Source organism: Cherax quadricarinatus, chromosome 8, assembly GCF_038502225.1.
Source record: "Cherax quadricarinatus isolate ZL_2023a chromosome 8, ASM3850222v1, whole genome shotgun sequence".
NCBI lineage: Eukaryota > Metazoa > Arthropoda > Malacostraca > Decapoda > Parastacidae > Cherax > Cherax quadricarinatus.
Window position 1 is genome coordinate 16379076 of NC_091299.1, and position 17500 is coordinate 16396575.

Here is a 17500-nt window from a genome sequence, read left to right on the forward strand (position 1 = left end):
ATCAGGTATTGACTTTAGGTGCCTGTCCAGCACCTTCTTGAATACAGACAGGCATCTATTGGTAATCCCCCTTATGTATGATGGGAGGCAGTCAATGTCTTGGGCCCCTGACACTTATATGTATTGTGTTGTCTTTTAGCATACTTATAGCACACCTGGTTTTCATTGGGGGATGTTGTATCTCCTGCCCAGTCTTTCGCTTTCATAGGGAGTGATTTTTGTGTGCAAATTTGGGACTAGTCCCTCTAAGAAGATTTTCCAAGTGTACATTATCATACATCTTTTTTGCCTACATTCCAGGGAATAGAAATCGAGGGACTTCAACTGTTCCCCATAGTTTAGGTGCTTTGTCGTATTTATCTGTGCCATGAAAATTATCTGTACATTCTCCAGGTCTGCAATTTCACCTGCCTTGAAAGGGGTCATTAGTGTACAGCAATATTCCAGCCTAGAGAGAACAAGTGATTTGAAGAGAACCATCATGGGCTTGGAATCCCTAGTTTTGAAGGTTTTCATTATCCATCCTATCATTTTCTTAGCAAATGTGGAACACTGTTGTGATCTTTGAAAAGAGATCCTCATACACTATCACTCCAGGTCTTTCACATTAGTTTTTCTCACTACCGCATGGCTGGAATTTGTTTTATACTCAAATACTGTTAAATTTCCACATCAAAGTAATTGAAATTTCTTTTCAATGAACTTCACATTGTTTTCCATGGCCCATTTAACCCTTTCAGGGTCAGTGCCATACTTGTATGACTTGAGAGCCATGGTTGGTGCTGTACTTGTACGCGTAAATTCTAGCGAGAGAAAGCTGGTGGGCCTACATATGAAAGAATGGATCTGCATGGTTAGTATGCTCAGTATAAAAAAAATCCTGCAGCACACAATGCATAATGAGAAAAAAAACTCAGACTGTGTTTTTGGTTTAAAACAGCGACTTTGCAGTCTATTTTCGTATAGTATTTATGGTTGTATTCTCGTTTTCTTGGTCTCATTTGATAGAATGGAAGTTATATTACAGAAATGGAGATGATTTTGTTTGGTTTCACGATGAAAAGTACCTTGAAATTGAGCTCAAAATAGCGGAAATGTTCGATTTTTGCCAATGTTCAAGAGTAAATAAATCACGCTACGCATCCAATACACATCAATTGGCGAGTCTTATATTCTTTCACAAGGGCGCTGATATTATTTAAACTATTTTGACAATAATGCAGTAATTTGCATAACAGTAAATCTTTTATTTTTTGTGAGAATAAAAATTCAAAATGGAGACATGACTAATGAACAGAGAAAATGTTGTTTTATTGCTAGGAATGTCTATCTTGTTTATTCTGGACCCTATTTTGAAGTTGGCATCATTTGAAACTCGTGTGAAATTGGCCAAATTGCCAATTTCTGACCACTTTATTGGGTAGTTGAAATCAGTAAATGGGCGGTTTCTTGTACTCAATCGATAGAACAAATGGAGTTCTAGCAAAACAGTTATGATTTTAGTCGAGCATAATTCCATAAGTTTTCTATCAAATTTCATACTTTTGGTGTCATTACCACCGGAAAAAGATTCTCTATCATTTCAAAAGAAAAATAATTTTTTTTTTTTCGACCCTGAGAACGTGTCCATGCTCCCTCTCCAGAGAATGATGAAGGCACGTGAAAGGGGCTTTATAACAAAGGTCATCATAACAAGGGTCATTAGAGCTAGGACCATTATAACATGGGCCATTGTAACAAAGGCCATTATAACAAGGGCCATTATAACAAAGGTCATTATAGCTAGGGCCATTATAACAAGGGCCACTATAACAAAGACCATTATAACAAGTGCCATTATAACAAGGAAACTACAATATGAAATAGGCAGTCTGTTATTTAAATATGAAAAATTAAGTGAAAATTAAAAGTTACCTTTTTATTTCTTATTTTAGTTGCTAATGCTGTGGCTGACTCCAGGAGGATGAGGTTGGTGATGGGAGGCAGGACTGTGGGTGAATCACCATAGTACATAATTCCAAAGATTACACTGGAAATTGCATCTAAAATCAGCCTCAGTGAACGTAGGATCAAGTTAGTCCACCACATCCTGTCAACTGAAGATTATAACATTTCACATGTGACATCTTTTCAGAAACATGAAGCAAATACTGTACAAAGAAAATGACAGTTTGAAAATATACAAATAAATAAATAAACACACACACACACTCATGTATGCCTGAATGCATGCATGCATGTATTTTTTTTTTCTTTTCAACAAGTCGGCCGTTTCCCACCGTGGCAGGGTGACCCAAAAAAAAAAGAAAGAAAATCCCCAAAAAGAAAATACTTTCATCATCATTTAACACTTTCATCACACTCACACATTATCACTGTTTTTGCAGAGGTGCTCAGAATACAACAGTTTAGAAGCATATACGTATAAAGATACACAACATATCCCTCCAAACTGCCAATATCCCAAACCCCTCCTTTAAAGTGCAGGCATTGTACTTCCCATTTCCAGGACTCAAGTCCAACTATATGAAAATAACCGGTTTCTCTGAATCCCTTCACTAAATATTACCCTGCTCACACTCCAACAGATCATCAGGTCCCAAGTACCATTCGTCTCCATTCACTCCTATCTAACACGCTCACGCACGCTTGCTGGAAGTCCAAGCCCCTCGCCCACAAAACCTCCTTTACCCCCTCTCTCCAACCCTTTCGAGGACGACCCCTACCCCGCCTTCCTTCCCCTATAGATTTATAAGCTTTCCATGTCATTCTACTTTGATCCACTCTCTCTAAATGACCAAACCACCTCAACAACCCCTCTTCAGCCCTCTGACTAATACTTCTATTAACTCCACACTTTTCCTAATTTCCACACTCCGAATTTTCTGCATAATATTTACACCACACATTGCCCTTAGACAGGACATCTCAACTGCCTCCAACCGTCTCCTCGCTGCTGCATTTACCACCCAAGCTTCACATCCATATAAGAGTGTTGGTACTACTATACTTTCATACATTCCCTTCTTTGCCTCCATAGATAACGTTTTTTGACTCCACATATACCTCAACGCACCACTCACCTTTTTTCCTTCATCAATTCTATGATTAACCTCATCCTTCATAAATCCATCTGCTGACACGTCAACTCCCAAGTATCTGAAAACATTCACTTCTTCCATACTTCTCCTCCCAAATTTGATATCCAATTTCTCTTTATCTATATCATTTGATACCCTCATCACCCTACTCTTTTCTATGTTTACTTTCAACTTTCTACCTTTACACACACATTCCCAAACTCATCCACTAACCTTTGCAATTTTTCTTTAGAATCTCCCATAAGCACAGTATCATCAGCAAAAAGTAACTGTGTCAATTCCCATTTTGAATTTGATTCCCCATAATTCAATCCCACCTCTCTCCCGAACACCCTAGCATTTACTTCTTTTACAACCCCATCTATAAATATATTAAACAACCATGGTGACATTACACATCCCTGCATGTATATATGTATTTATTCACCCTGAGTGGTTCCAACATAGAGGCTATTACACATGAATGTCCCCTGGGTGCTAGTGATCACACGGTCCTGAGTTTCAAATAAGCTATGGAATTAACAATGGAAAGTGAAGCAGCATGGGAAGGAAGTGAGAAGCCAAACTTCAAAAAGAAGGAACTATATAGGCATGAGGCACTTCCTATATGAGGTGCAGTGGGAAAGAGAACCAGAGAAAGTGAATGAGATTCTGGAACATGTGGCCAAAAAGTGTAGGAAGGCAGAGTAGTAGTTCATACCCAGGGGTAGTATAAACACTGGAAAGACCAGAGTGAGCCCATGGTTTACCCAAAGGTGTAGAGGCACCAAAGCAAAATGTGCTAGAGCATGGAAAAAGTATAGAAGGTGATATATAGTTAAATCAGGAGGAAAACAAGTCAGCGACCAGGTAATCAGGCTGAACAAGATAGGTGGGCAGTTCACAAGAAATGACCAGGAAGTCTGTCAAGAGCTCAGCATGAGATTTAGGGAGGTATTCTCAGAGGAGACAGAAAGGCTCACAGCAACCTGAGATGGGAGACTGCACTGGCAAGTGTTGGAAACAATACACACAACTAAGGAGAAGGTGAAGGAACTACTATGTGAATTCGATACCTCAAAGGTATCTAATTCACACAGCAGTGGGACCAGATAATATCTTTCTGTGGGTCCTGAGAGAGGGAGCAGAGGCACTGTGTGTGCCATTAACAACAATCTTCAACAAGTCTATCAAAACTGGGCAATTGCCAGAGGGGTGGAAGATAGCAAAAATAGTCACAGCTTTAAAGAAAGGAGACAGACAGGCAGCATTAACCCTTTGGGGGTTTCGGCCGTACTAGTACAGCTTACGCACCAGGGTTTTTGACGTACTAGTACGCATAAATTCTAGTGCCCTCAAATCTAGCAAGAGAAAGCTGGTAGGCCTACATATGAAAGAATGGGTCTATGTGGTCAGTGTGTGCAGTATAAAAAAAATCCTGCAACACACAGTGCGTAATGAGAAAAAAAAAATTTGACCGTGTTTTTGGATTAAAACAGCGACTTTGCACTGTATTTATGTATGGTATTTATTGTTGTATTCTAGTTTTCTTGGTCTCATTTTATAGAATGGAAGACATATTACAGAAACTGAGATGATTTTGACTGGTTTTACAATGAAAAGTACCTTGAAATTGAGCTCAAAGTAGCAGAAATGTTCGATTTTTACCAAAGTTCAAAAGTAAACAAATCATGCTAAGCATCCAATACACATCAACTGGCGAGTCTAATATTCTTTCACAAGTGTGCCGAAATTATTTATACCATTTCTACACTAATGCAGTAGTCTGCATAACAGTAAATCTTATTTTGTTTGTGAGAATAAAAAATCAAAGTGGGAAGCAAAAGAAATGTAAGAGGGGCCTGGAGACGTGACTAATGAACAGAGGAAATGTTATTTTAGTGCCAGGAATGTCTTTCTGAACCCTATTTGGAAATTGGCATCTTTTGAAATTTGTGTGAAATTGGCAAAATTGCTAAATTCTGACCAATTTATTGGATAGTTGAAATCGGTAAATGGGTGGTTTCTTGTACTCATTCGATAGAAAAAATGGAGTTCTAGCGAAATAGTTATGATTTTTGTCGACTAGTACACTGGAATTGGCTGAAAATAGGGCTCAAAGTGGGCAAAATCGCCGATGTGTAAACATCGTTGAGACCACTAACTTCGCGAGAGCATAATTCCGTAAGTTTTCCATCAAATTTCATACTTTTGGTGTCATTATGATCAGGAAAAGATTCTTTATCCTTTCATAAGAAAAAATAATTTTTTTTTTAAACTTTGGCAACCATGAGAATAAGTCTCTAAGAGGGCCTGGCAACCCCCAAAGGGTTAAGCTACAGACCAGTGTAACTGATATGTAAAGTTATGGATAAGATTATCACAGGAAAAGTGGTGGAGCACCTAGAAAGAAATGGGTTCATACATGACAACTAGCACAGTTTCAGGGATGGAAAATCCTGTGTCATAAACCTACTGAGTTCTATGATAAGGGGACAGAAGACAGGAGAGAGATGAGCAGATTGCATTTTCTTGGACTGTAAGAAGGCTTTTGTCAGAACTGCACAAGATTGGTACAAAAGCTAGATAAGCAGGCAGGAATAACAGGAAAACCACTGTAATGAATCAGGGAATACCTGACAGGAAGGAAACAACAAGTGATGGTCCATGACGAGGTATAAGAATGAGTGCATGTGATAAGCAGGGTTCCTAGGGCTAGTGCTGTTTCTTACAAAAGTAAATGACATGACAGAAGGGATGTAGTCAGAGGTATCCCCGTTTGAAGATGATGTGACACTAATAAGGAGAATACAAGTAGATGTGGACCAGGAAAGGCTACAAAAAATCTGAAGTGCAAAGTTATGAAGTTTAGGGAAGGACAAAGACTGCTATCAGAGTTCAAGCTCAGAGAGCAAAGGCTGCAAACCTCACTCAAGGAGAGGAGCCTTGAGAAGTGCACAACCAAATTACTGCTGCAGCATATGATCATCTGGCAAATCTAAGAATAGCATTTCAACAACTAAGTAAGGAGTCCTTCACAACACTATACACCATGTATGTCAGGCCCATATTGAAGTATGCAGCATCAGCATGAAACCTACACCTGGTCAAGCACACATCAGAAACTTCAAGAAGGTGCAGAGGTTTGCCACAAGACTAGTCCCAGAGCTATGGGGTATAATGTAGTACAGCCTCTCCTCACTTAGCGACGAACTCATTTACTGACGACTCGGACTTTATGATGGATTCTCTCAGTGTGCATACCTAAATAATGTTTATTAGAGCTGATTTCCTCTATTCTGTTTATTATAATATACAATACACTACTGTATAAACATTTAAAAATACACCAAAAATGTTATAAATGGTGCAAAGGTGACATTAGAGCAATATCAAACATAGCTGACATAACTCAAGAAATCGTAATGACACGATTGCAAATAAACCATACCCCCGGCCGGGATTGAACCCGCGGTCATAGAGTCACAAAACTCCAGCCCATCGCGTTAGCCACTAGACCAGCTAGCCACAATAAGATTCATCCAACTAGGTATATTTCTACACCATAGGAAAGTTAGCACAGGCACCTCTGTGACCACAAATGCAAGTTTTTACAGACGAATCTCCAGCTAGCGTGGCCGTGACGAACTCTAGCTCAAGTCCCTTCACTGCCGTCAACATGACATTTGTGGTCACAGAGGTGCCTGTGCTAACTTTCCTATGGTGTAGAAATATACCTAGTTGGATGAATCTTATTGTGGCTAGCTGGTCTAGTGGTTAACGCGACGGGCTGGAGTTTTGTGACTCTATGACCGCGGGTTCAATCCCGGCCGGGGGTATGGTTTATAGCTGACATAAACCCACTACCATTATACAGTGGACCCCCGCATAGCGACTTTAATCCGTGCAAGAGGGCTGAATGTTATGCGAAATGTTCGGTATACGAATGAATTTTCCCCATAAGAAATAATGGAAATCAAATTAATCCGTGCAAGACACCCAAAAGTATGAAAAAAAAAATTTTACCACATGAAATATACATTTTCCTACACACAAAGAGAAGGATACATGCACAATAGTAGAGTAGTACATGCACAATATATATTGTGCATGTACTACTCTACTAAATGAAGAATAAATGACACTTACCTTTATTGAAGATGCAGCAATGACTGATGAGACACTGTGTCCTGGGAGTGCCTTTTCCTCCTGAGTACTGTAGGTCCTGTTTGGCATTTTCTTCCAGAACAGGCCTTATCACACTGTGTATGCCACTACGATTCTTAAATCTCTCAAACCAACCTTTGCTGACTTTTAAATTCACCAATATGAGCACTAGTTCCAGGCATTTTTCCCTGTTCACACCTGGGTGTTAGTCGACTGGTGTGGGTTGCATCCTGGGAGACAAGATTAAGGACCCCAATGGAAATAAGTTAGACAGTCTTCGATGACACTGACTTTTTTGGGTTATCCTGGGTGGCAAATCCTCTGGGGTTAATTGTTTCTTGGTATTCTCAATAAGCCACACCAACAACGGTGCTACAGCAGCAGCAGCAGCTGACGGTGGTACAGCAGCAACAGACGATGCTACAGCAGCAACAGACGATGCTACAGCAGCAGCAGACGATGCTACAGCAGCAACAGACGATGCTACAGCAGCAGCAGACGATGCTACAGCAGCAGCAGACGATGCTACAGCAGCAGCAGACGATGCTACAGCAGCAGCAGACGATGCTACAGCAGCAGCAGCAGCTGACGGTGGTACAACAGCAGCAGCAGCTGACAGTGCAGCAGCAGCTGACAGTGCAGCAGCAGCTGACGGTGGTACAGCAGCAGCTGTACCACCAATAGTAGCGATGGTTGATTGGGGTTTATTATACAACCTGGCCAGCTCGGAGACACGCACTCCACTTTCATACTTATCAATGATCTTTTTCTTAAACCATACCCCCGGCCGGGATTGAACCCGCGGTCATCTTTTTCTTCATCTCTATAGTATTTCTCACCCTTATTGCTGTAGGGTTGGCACTAGAAGCTTTCTTGGGGCCCATGGTCACTTATTTTCCAGAAAAAATCACCAAAAACACTGTAATAATATGAAATGTTCCGATTGTATGCTTGGATGTTACCGCGGAGGCTGGCTGGTAAACAATGCCACCGGCGGAACATGTGAGCGTGGCTCAGGCCGCACATTGGACGCGTCTCGGACGAAGGGCGGTGAGCGGGTTTTTGGGCGGTATGCGAGGCAAAATTTTTGCGAAAAAAGCGAGCGGTATGCGGATTGTACGGTATGCGATGCGTGCGGTATGCGGGGGTCCACTGTAGTATGCTCCTCGTTTAGTGACGAATTCGTTTACTGACATGGTACTAGGAACAGAACTCTGTTGTTAAGTGAGAAGAGGCTGTATATTATGTGTGGGTGGAGTGGGCAGGCGGGCTACCATACCTCCCACACCTGACTTTCTACAAATAAATACTTTTCACCTCTCACCCTACTTTAAGACTATTAAGACTACAAATATTTTAAGATAAGTAATGAGTGTACTGTATACGCAATATATCGCTCTATGGCACTTTCACCCTTTGACTGTTTTGGTCGTGTATATACATGTATACATCTTACAAGCCACCGTGTTTGACGTATACGTATATACTCAAAAATTCTAGAGGCTTCAAATCAAGCAGGATAAAGCTGGTAGGCCCACATGTGAGAGAATGGGTCTGTGTGGTCAGTGTGCACCATATAAAAAAAATCCTGCAGTACACAGTGCATGAGAAAAAAAAACTGCAACCATATTTTGGGATTAAAATGCCTAATTTATGGTGTATTTTCGTATAGTATTTATGGTTGTATTCTTGTTTTCTTGGTCTCATTTGATAGAATGGAAAACATATTATAGTAACAGAGGTGATTTTGATTGGTTTTACTATGAAAAGAACCTTGAAATAGTGCTCAAAGTAGGGGAAATGTTTGATTTTTGCCGATGTTCAAAAATAAACAAATGATGTCATTGTCCAATAAATATCCAACTAGCCATTCTAATATGCAGTCATGAATGGGTTGACATTATTTATACAATTATTACAATATTGCAGTAGTCTGCATAACAGTAAATCTTCTATTTTTTGTTTGAATAAAAATTCAAAATAGAAAGCAAGAGTAATATCAGAGGGGCCTAGAGATGTGAATGATGAACAAAGAAAATGTCATTTTAGAGCTAGAAATGTCTTCATTGTTCATTCTGGACCCTATTTTGAAACTGGCATATTTTTTAATTTGCGTGAAATTGGCCAAATTGCAAATTTCTGACTATACGTTATTGGGTAGCAGAAATCAGTAAATGGGCAGTTTCTTGTACTCAGTCGATAGAAAAAATGGAGTTCTAAAGAAATAGCTAAGAGTTTGGTCGACTGGAACAATGAAATTAGTCGAAAATAGAGCTCAGAGTGGGTGAAATCGCAGGTTCGTAAATATCGCCGAGGTCTCTAAATTCATGAGAGTGTAATTCCATAAGTTTTCCATCAAATTTTGTTCTTTTAGTGTCATTACCATCGGAAAAAGATTCTCTATCATTTCATAAGAAAAATATTTTTTTTTTTTTAAATTTTCGACACCAGGAGACACCTCAGGATTTGGGGTTGCGACAGTCAAAGGGTTAAATGTCATAGTACATGTATATTATGTGTGAGTGGGGTGGCCAGGAAGGCTACCATACCTACCACACCTGACTTCTTACAATAAATACTACTCACCTTTTGCCCTACATTAAAACTACAAATATTTTGAGGTAAATGAGTGTACTGCATGTGTATTTTACTTTTTATTGTTTTTTTAATGCCTAGTTCTATTGTTAACTTAATATATGTTAGTGTAAACTTGTTATCTGGCATTTATATGCATTTATAAGTGGAAAAAGTGGCGTTCTGCTTTCCGGTGGTAGCATAAAACCTAATAAGAACATAAGAAAGAAGGAACACTGCAACAGGCCTACTGACCCATGCGGAACAGGTCCATGTCCCCCCCCCCCCCCGGATTATCCCAATGACCCACCCTGCGGATTATCCCAATGACCCACCCAGTATGGTCATCTCCACTCAAGGATGGAGCACTGTACCAGACCCAGCAACACAAGCTAGTCAGGTCCAACTCACACCCACCCACACCCACTCGTGTATTTATCTAACCTATTTTTAAAACTACACAAAGTTTTAGCCTCAATAACTGTACTCGGGAGCTTGTTCCACTCATCCACAACTCTATTACCAAACCAGTACTTTCCTATATCCTTCCTGAATCTGAATTTTTCCAACTTGAAACCATTGCTGTGAGTCCTGTCTTGGATGGAAATTTTCACCACACTATTTACATTCCCTTTATTTATTCCTGTTTTCCATTTATACACCTCGATCATATCCCCCTTAATTCTACGCCTTTCGAGAGAGTGCAGATTCAGGGCTTTCAGTCTATCCTCAAAGGGAAGATTTCTGATACATGGGATCATCTTTGTCATCCTCCTTCGTATGTTTTCCAGAACATTTATATCCATTCTGTAATACAGTGACCAGAACTGAGCAGCATAGTCTAAATGAGGCCTAACCAAGGATATACAGAGTTGAAGAACAACCTGAGGACTTCTATTATTTATACTTATAGATATGAACCCAAGAATTCTGTTAGCTTTATTGCGAACACTAATGCACTGTTGTCTTGGTTTTAGGTTACTGCTAACCAGAACTCCGTATAAGTGTAGCCCTAGAGAGTGTGAGTGTGAGTGTGTGAGTGTGTGTGTGTGTGTGTGAGTGTGTGAGTGTGTGTGTGTGTGTGTGTGTGTGTGTGTGTGTGTGTGTGTGTGTGTGTGTGTGTGTGTGTGTGTGTGTGTGTGTGTGTACACTCACCTAGTTGAGGTTGCAGGGGTCGAGTCCAAGCTCCTGGCCCCGCCTCTTCACTGGTCGCCACTAGGTCACTCTCCCTGAACCATGAGCTTTATCGTACCTCTGCTTAAAGCTATGTATGGATCCTCCACTACATCTCTTCCCAAACTATTCCACTTACTGACTACTCTGTGGCTGAAGAAATACTTCCTAACATCCATGTGATTCATCTGTGTCTTCAGCTTCCAACTGTGTCCCCTTGTTGCTGTGTCCAGTCTCTGGAACATCCTGTCTTTGTCCACCTTGTCAATTCCTCTCAGTATTTTGTATGTCATTATCATGTCCCCCCTATCTCTCCTGTCCTCCAGTGTCGTCAGGTTGATTTCCCTTAACCTCTCCTCGTAGGACATACCTCTTAGCTCAGGGACTAGTCTTGTGGCAAACCTTTGCACTTTCTCTGGTTTCTTTACATGCTTGGCTAGGTGTGGGTTCCAAACTGGTGCCGCATACTCCAATATGGGCCTAACGTACACGGTGTACAGGGTCCTGAACGACTCCTTATTAAGATGTCGGAATGCTGTTCTGAGGTTTGCCAGGCGCCCATATGCTGCAGCAGTTATTTGGTTGATGTGCGCTTCAGGAGATGTGCCTGGTGTTATACTCACCCCAAGATCTTTTTCCTTGAGTGAGGTTTGTAGTCTCTGGCCCCCTAGACTGTACTCCGTCTGCGGTCTTCTTTGCCCTTCCCCAATCTTCATGACTTTGGACTTGGTGGGATTGAACTTCAGGAGCCAATTGCTGGACCAGGTCTGCAGCCTGTCCAGATCCCTTTGTAGTTCTGCCTGGTCTTCGATCGAATGAATTCTTCTCATCAACTTCATGTCATCTGCAAACAGTGACACCTCAGAGTTTATTCCTTCTGTCATATCGTTCACAAATGCCAGAAACAGCACTGGTCCTAGGACTGACCCCTGTGGGACCCCGCTGGTCACAGGTGCCCACTCTGACACCTCGCCACGTACCATTACTCGCTGCTGTCTTCCTGACAAATACGTATTCCCTGATCCATTGTAGTGCCTTCCCTGTTATCCCTGCTTGGTCCTCCAGTTTTTGCACTAATCTCTTGTGTGGTACTGTGTCAAACGCCTTCTTGCAGTCCAAGAAAATGCAATCCACCCACCCCTCTCTCTCTTGTCTTACTGCTGTCACCTTGTCATAGAACTCCAGTAGGTTTGTGACACAGGATTTCCTGTCCCTGAAACCATGTTGGGTGCTGTTGATGAGATCATTCCTTTCTAGGTGTTCCACCACTCTTCTCCTGACAATCTTCTCCATGACTTTGCATACTATACATGTCAGTGACACTGGTCTGTAGTTTAGTGCTTCATGTCTGTCTCTTTTTTTAAAGATTGGGACTACATTTGCTGTCTTCCATGCCTCAGGCAATCTCCCTGTTTCGATAGATGTATTGAATATTGTTGTTAGGGGTACTCATAGTGCCTCTGCTCCCTCTCAGGACCCATGGAGAGATGTTATCTGGCCCCATTGCCTTTGAGGTATCTAGCTCACTCAGAAGCCTCTTCACTTCTTCCTTGGTTGTGTGTACCGTGTCCAGCACCTGGTGATGTGCCACACCTCTCCATCCCTCTGGAGCCTCTTCTGTCTCCTCTGTGAACACTTCTTTGAATCTCTTGTTGAGTTCCTCACATACTTCACGGTCATTTCTTGTTGTCTCTTTTCCTTCCTTCCTTAGCCTGATTACCTGGTCCTTGACTGTTGTTTTCCTCCTGATGTGGCTGTATAACAGCTTCGGGTCAGATTTGGCTTTTGCTGCTATGTCGTTTTCATATTGTCGTTGGGCCTCTCTTCTTACCTGTGCATATTCATTTCTGGCTCTACGACTGCTCGCCTTATTCTTCTGGGTCCTTTGCCTTCAATACTTCTTTCATTCCCTAGCACACTTGGTTTTGGCCTCCCTGCACCTTTGAGTGAACCATGGGCTCATCCTGGCTTTTTCATTATTCCAGTTACCCTTGGGTACAAACCTCTCCTCAGCTTCCTTGAATACTGTTGTCACGTATTCCATCATCTCATTTGCCAGTTCTCTGTCCCACTGAACCCCATTCAGGAAGTTCTGCATCCCCCCCCCCCATGTGTGCGTGCATGCTTGTGTGTGTACTCACCTAGTTGAGGTTGCAGGGGTTGAGTAATAGCTCCTGTGTGTGTGTGTGTGTGTGTGTACTCACCTAATTGTGATTGCAGGGGTCAAGACTCAGTTCCCTCCTCTTCACTGAATGCTATCATACCTCATCTTAAAGCTATGTATGGTTCCTGCCTCCACTACCTCACTTGCTGGACTATTCCACTTCCTGACAACTCTATGACTGAAGAAATACTTCCTAACATCCCTTTGACTTGTCTGAGTCTTCAGCTTACAATTGTGACCCCTTGTTTCTGTCCCCTCTCTGGAACATCCTGTCTCTGTCCACCTTACCTATTCCAAGCAGTATTTTGTATGTTATCATGTCTCTTCTAACCCTTCTTTCCTTCACTGTCGTCAAGCCGATTTCCCAGGAGTGGGTTCCAAACTGGTGCTGCATACTCCAGTATGGGCCTGACGTACACAGTGTACAGTGTCTTGAATGATTCCTTACTAAGGTGTCAGAATGCTATTCTCAGGTTTGCCAGGCACCCACATGCTGCAGCAGTCATCTGGTTGATGCGTGCTTCCGGAAATGAGTTCGGTGTTATGCTCACCCCAAGATCTTTCTCCTTGAGTGAGGTTTGCAGTCTTTGGCCACCTAGCCTATACTCTGTCTGTGGTCTTCTTTGCCCTTCCCCAATCTTCATGACTTTGGATTTGATGGGGTTGAATTCGAGAAGCCAGTTGCTGGACCATGTGTTCAGCCTGTCCAGGTCTCTTTGTAGTCTCGCCTGATCCTCATCAGATTTAATTTTCCCCATTAACTTCACATCATCTGCGAACAGGGACACTTCTGAGTCTATCCCTTCCATCATGTCATTCACATATACCAAAAATAACACTGGTCCCAGGACTGACCCCTGTGGGACCCTGCTCATCACAGGCGCCCACTGTGATACCTCATCACGCGCCATGACTCATTGTTGCCTCCCTGTCAGGTATTCTCTAATCCGCTGAAGTTCCTTTCCTGTTATACGCACCTGAGCCTTGGCCCCGCGTGGGTCTGATAGGGCCTTTGCATACAGTATAGCTTCTTTGCTCCCTCCAGTCTCCTTGTCTGTGCCTGATGTAGAAGTTCCTCATGTTATGTCTGTTCTGTCATTTTTCTCTTTAAGCTGTTTCAGATTTCTCAGTTCCTGTTCTAAGCACTGTATCTTATCTTCTGCTACTATGGCTTGTTGCTGCCACTTTCTGCTCTCTGCAGCTATCATCTCCTCCATTTTCCTGCCAAGCTCTTCTAGCTTCCTTCCCCAGTCTTCTTCCCTTTTTTTTGAACTCTGCCTCCCAGACCCTTGGTTTTTGGCCTTGTTCTTAGGCAAGCCATTATGCCACAGAACGAAGCTTGTGTATTTTCGGAGTGGGTGTTTGTGTGAGGATGGGTGTTGTAGGGAGGGGAAGGGGGAGGGAGGTAGGGCAGGGGGAGAAGGATATGAGGTGGGGGGGACAGTGGCAGGGAGAGATTAGGGGGTCCAAGGGGGTATTGGGAGAGAGTAGGGGAGTATGGGAAAGGGTAACCAGTGAACCTACATGCCTAATTCCCATAGTTTCCACCAGAGGCCAGGCCTCTCGGTGGGCATGCCAGCCTGCCCACCCCTGCCTGTACCTCACTCTCTCAGCGGCCTTCACTCAGTCAACAAGAACAACTCCTCTCTCCCTCCCGGGCCATGGGCACTTAACACACTGCCTGTGTACCCCACGACATTGCAAATAAAGTAAGAAGCCTCTGAAGCCTTCATCATTACTCCCCACTACCAAGAATCACCAATAAATGCGTAAACATTGGTGGAAGCGGTGGTCACAGCGGTTGTGTTGCCCAAGGAGGGAAGGAAGAGGGATGAAGTTGTCTTCACTTCATCCCCCCACACAAGAAGCATCCGTCTCTCAACGAGTTATCCTGATGTCGTGTCTGCACGTTTCAGCATCCAGACACAGGTACAAGCAGGATTTGGCAGAAATTTACTGAATTTCTTCGAGAATTGCAAGTGGCGTCCCTGTGACTCCATGCCACAGCATCCCACGCTGTTCAAGTCACATGTTCAGCGTATGGTTCTGTTGTTGTTCAGCTCAGCACGGCTATTTCAGCAAGTCAGAGGTAAGTTTGTGGTGATTTCAGCGTCCAGGGTTGGTGTTTCTCCAAGTGGGTATGTGGGAGAGGTTCCTTGCCTCACTCACACCTCACCTGCCTACCACCACACTCCACCACTGTACTCACTCCCTCTGCTGTGTTTTCTGCTCTTTTCTGTGTGAATTCATTGCCAGATCTGTGTATCCAAGTGCCTGAGGCCACTCAAAGCCACGTGGATCACCAAGCCACGTGGATCAGTATACCACGTAGATCACAAAGCCACATGGAGGAGGCCACATGGGGTGTGGACGATGTCACGTGGATTTACAAGCAACATGGGTTACCAAGCCAGATGTCCTAGGCCACATGTTGTGATCTGCTGCCCGCATCACTCCTATGATGTCACCCACGATGCTGTGTGGTCTTGAGCCCAGCTGTGAGTCGACCACAGGTCTACGCCCAGACCACTGTGTATCACCTGTTGTTACTTGTCACCCGGTGTGACCTGTGGTTTTGACAGCTGATATTAGTCAGCCCTGAGCATCTGAGCCTCTTGTACAGAAAGCTCTTATGTCCATCGCTCGTGATGGGCATAAGATGGTTGAATCTATGGAAGAGAATGGTAGCTACTTTTACTTGGATCATGATCCCTTCACCAACAGCAAAGCACCTTCCTTAATATAATGTGTGAATAGGTAGAGGTATCCTTCACTTTATGCAGTAGTACAGCAGGCCCATGACAGCTGTGCTAGGCTCAGTCAAGGAACCTTGATCCTGGTGAGGGGCTCTTGATCTAAGGCTCTGTGCTCCAGTTCCCTAAATTAATAATAATAATAATAATGAGGAGCTTCAGAACACTGTCACTAGTTGGCTCAGCGAAAGCCACAACATCAGCTGAGCAATGCACTGTTTACCTCGCCATGGAAGCATTTCTCTTGTGTTTTGCTTGCATTTTGTGCAGTTACTTTGCCAAATTTCTTTTTTCTAACCATGGGTCCTAATAAAGTAAATGCAAAGGACAGTGATGAGAAGAAAAAGAGGATGATGTCCATGGAATTAAAGCATGAAATCAGAGATAAACACAAGCAAGGTGTGCGGGTTGTGGGTTGAGGAGGAAGTTCGCTTGTAACTCGGATTTTGGCTCATAACTCAGGGCAAAAAATCGACCGAGTGATGGCTTGTATCTCGAAAAACTTGTATATTGGGGCACTCATAAGTCGTGGTTCCACTGTATTACTACTCCATGGGACATGGAAAGGAGTCCCTCCTCCATAAGCCATACATGTTGTAAGTGGCAACTACCAAGGGGCTAGTAACTACTACTGCATAAATTACTAAATGTAAAAAAGAAGAAAAACTTCACTTTCTTCTTTTTTGAGTTACCTTGCCTTGGTGGGAGACAGCTGTTGTCTTAAAAAAATATTATTCTCATTGGATTACCTTTTAACAAATTGGCCATTTCCCACAAAGGCCAGATGACCCAGAGAAGGAAAATGCCTTAAAAATTTCCTTCTTTTTCTTTTAGGTAATTATCAGCATAATAATTAGTCACAGTTACTATATTATATTGATTACTATTGTTGCTATAGCAGTACACTACTATATTACAATTATTTTTGTTAATACAATATTGTACTTTAACATTATCATTATATATTCTATAGAGGAATAAAAGAAAATAATGTCTTTTTATAAAATGGAGAAAAATTAACATGAAGCCTTATAAAATAGCAAAATTCATGAATGCTGTCACTAAAAAAAGAAGTACAATAGACAAATGAAAAAAAAAAGTTTCTAAGGAATTTACCGAAAGTGAAGTGTCTTAACCAATTTAATAGATTCTGTGAAAAAGCTCTCAATAACAAAAGGCTGAAACTGGTCAGAGAGGACTGTGAATGAAAAATTAGACACTACTAGAAAAATATTGTCTCATATTAAGAAATAAAAGCAAATCAGGTGAAACATGCAGCATTCCAGATATGAAAGAAGTTTTTCTGAAAACTGTGTAACAGGGAAGAAATGAATAATGTCTGCTTTATGTTCCAAAGTAAAACACAAAACATTTACGCACAGACCCAAAAAAAAAAAAAAAAAAAAAAAACTGTGAATTTAAAATACAAACACTGATAATCACAATTCTGGATGCAGCTCTAACCTGTTATTCTTGAATGCAATAACAGTAACATTGCCAGTTACAACTGATTTGTTAACTGTCATGCCAGAAGAAAGCAACACCAACACACGCACGTGTGACTCATAACACCTCTTGGGAAAAGCAAA

General features: G+C 42.1%; 1 protein-coding gene across 2 annotated transcripts in view; it reads right to left on the minus strand.

Annotated features, from left to right (window-relative positions):
• The window catches only part of LOC128685193 (fatty-acid amide hydrolase 2-A), a gene marked incomplete in the record, with an annotated part of 125261 nt that overhangs the window by 12875 nt on the left and 94886 nt on the right, over positions 1-17500 (minus strand). For both annotated transcript variants that reach the window (XM_070082905.1, XM_070082904.1), the window contains 1 exon segment: positions 1915-2096. In XM_070082905.1, coding sequence (XP_069939006.1) covers positions 1915-2088 — 174 coding nt within the window.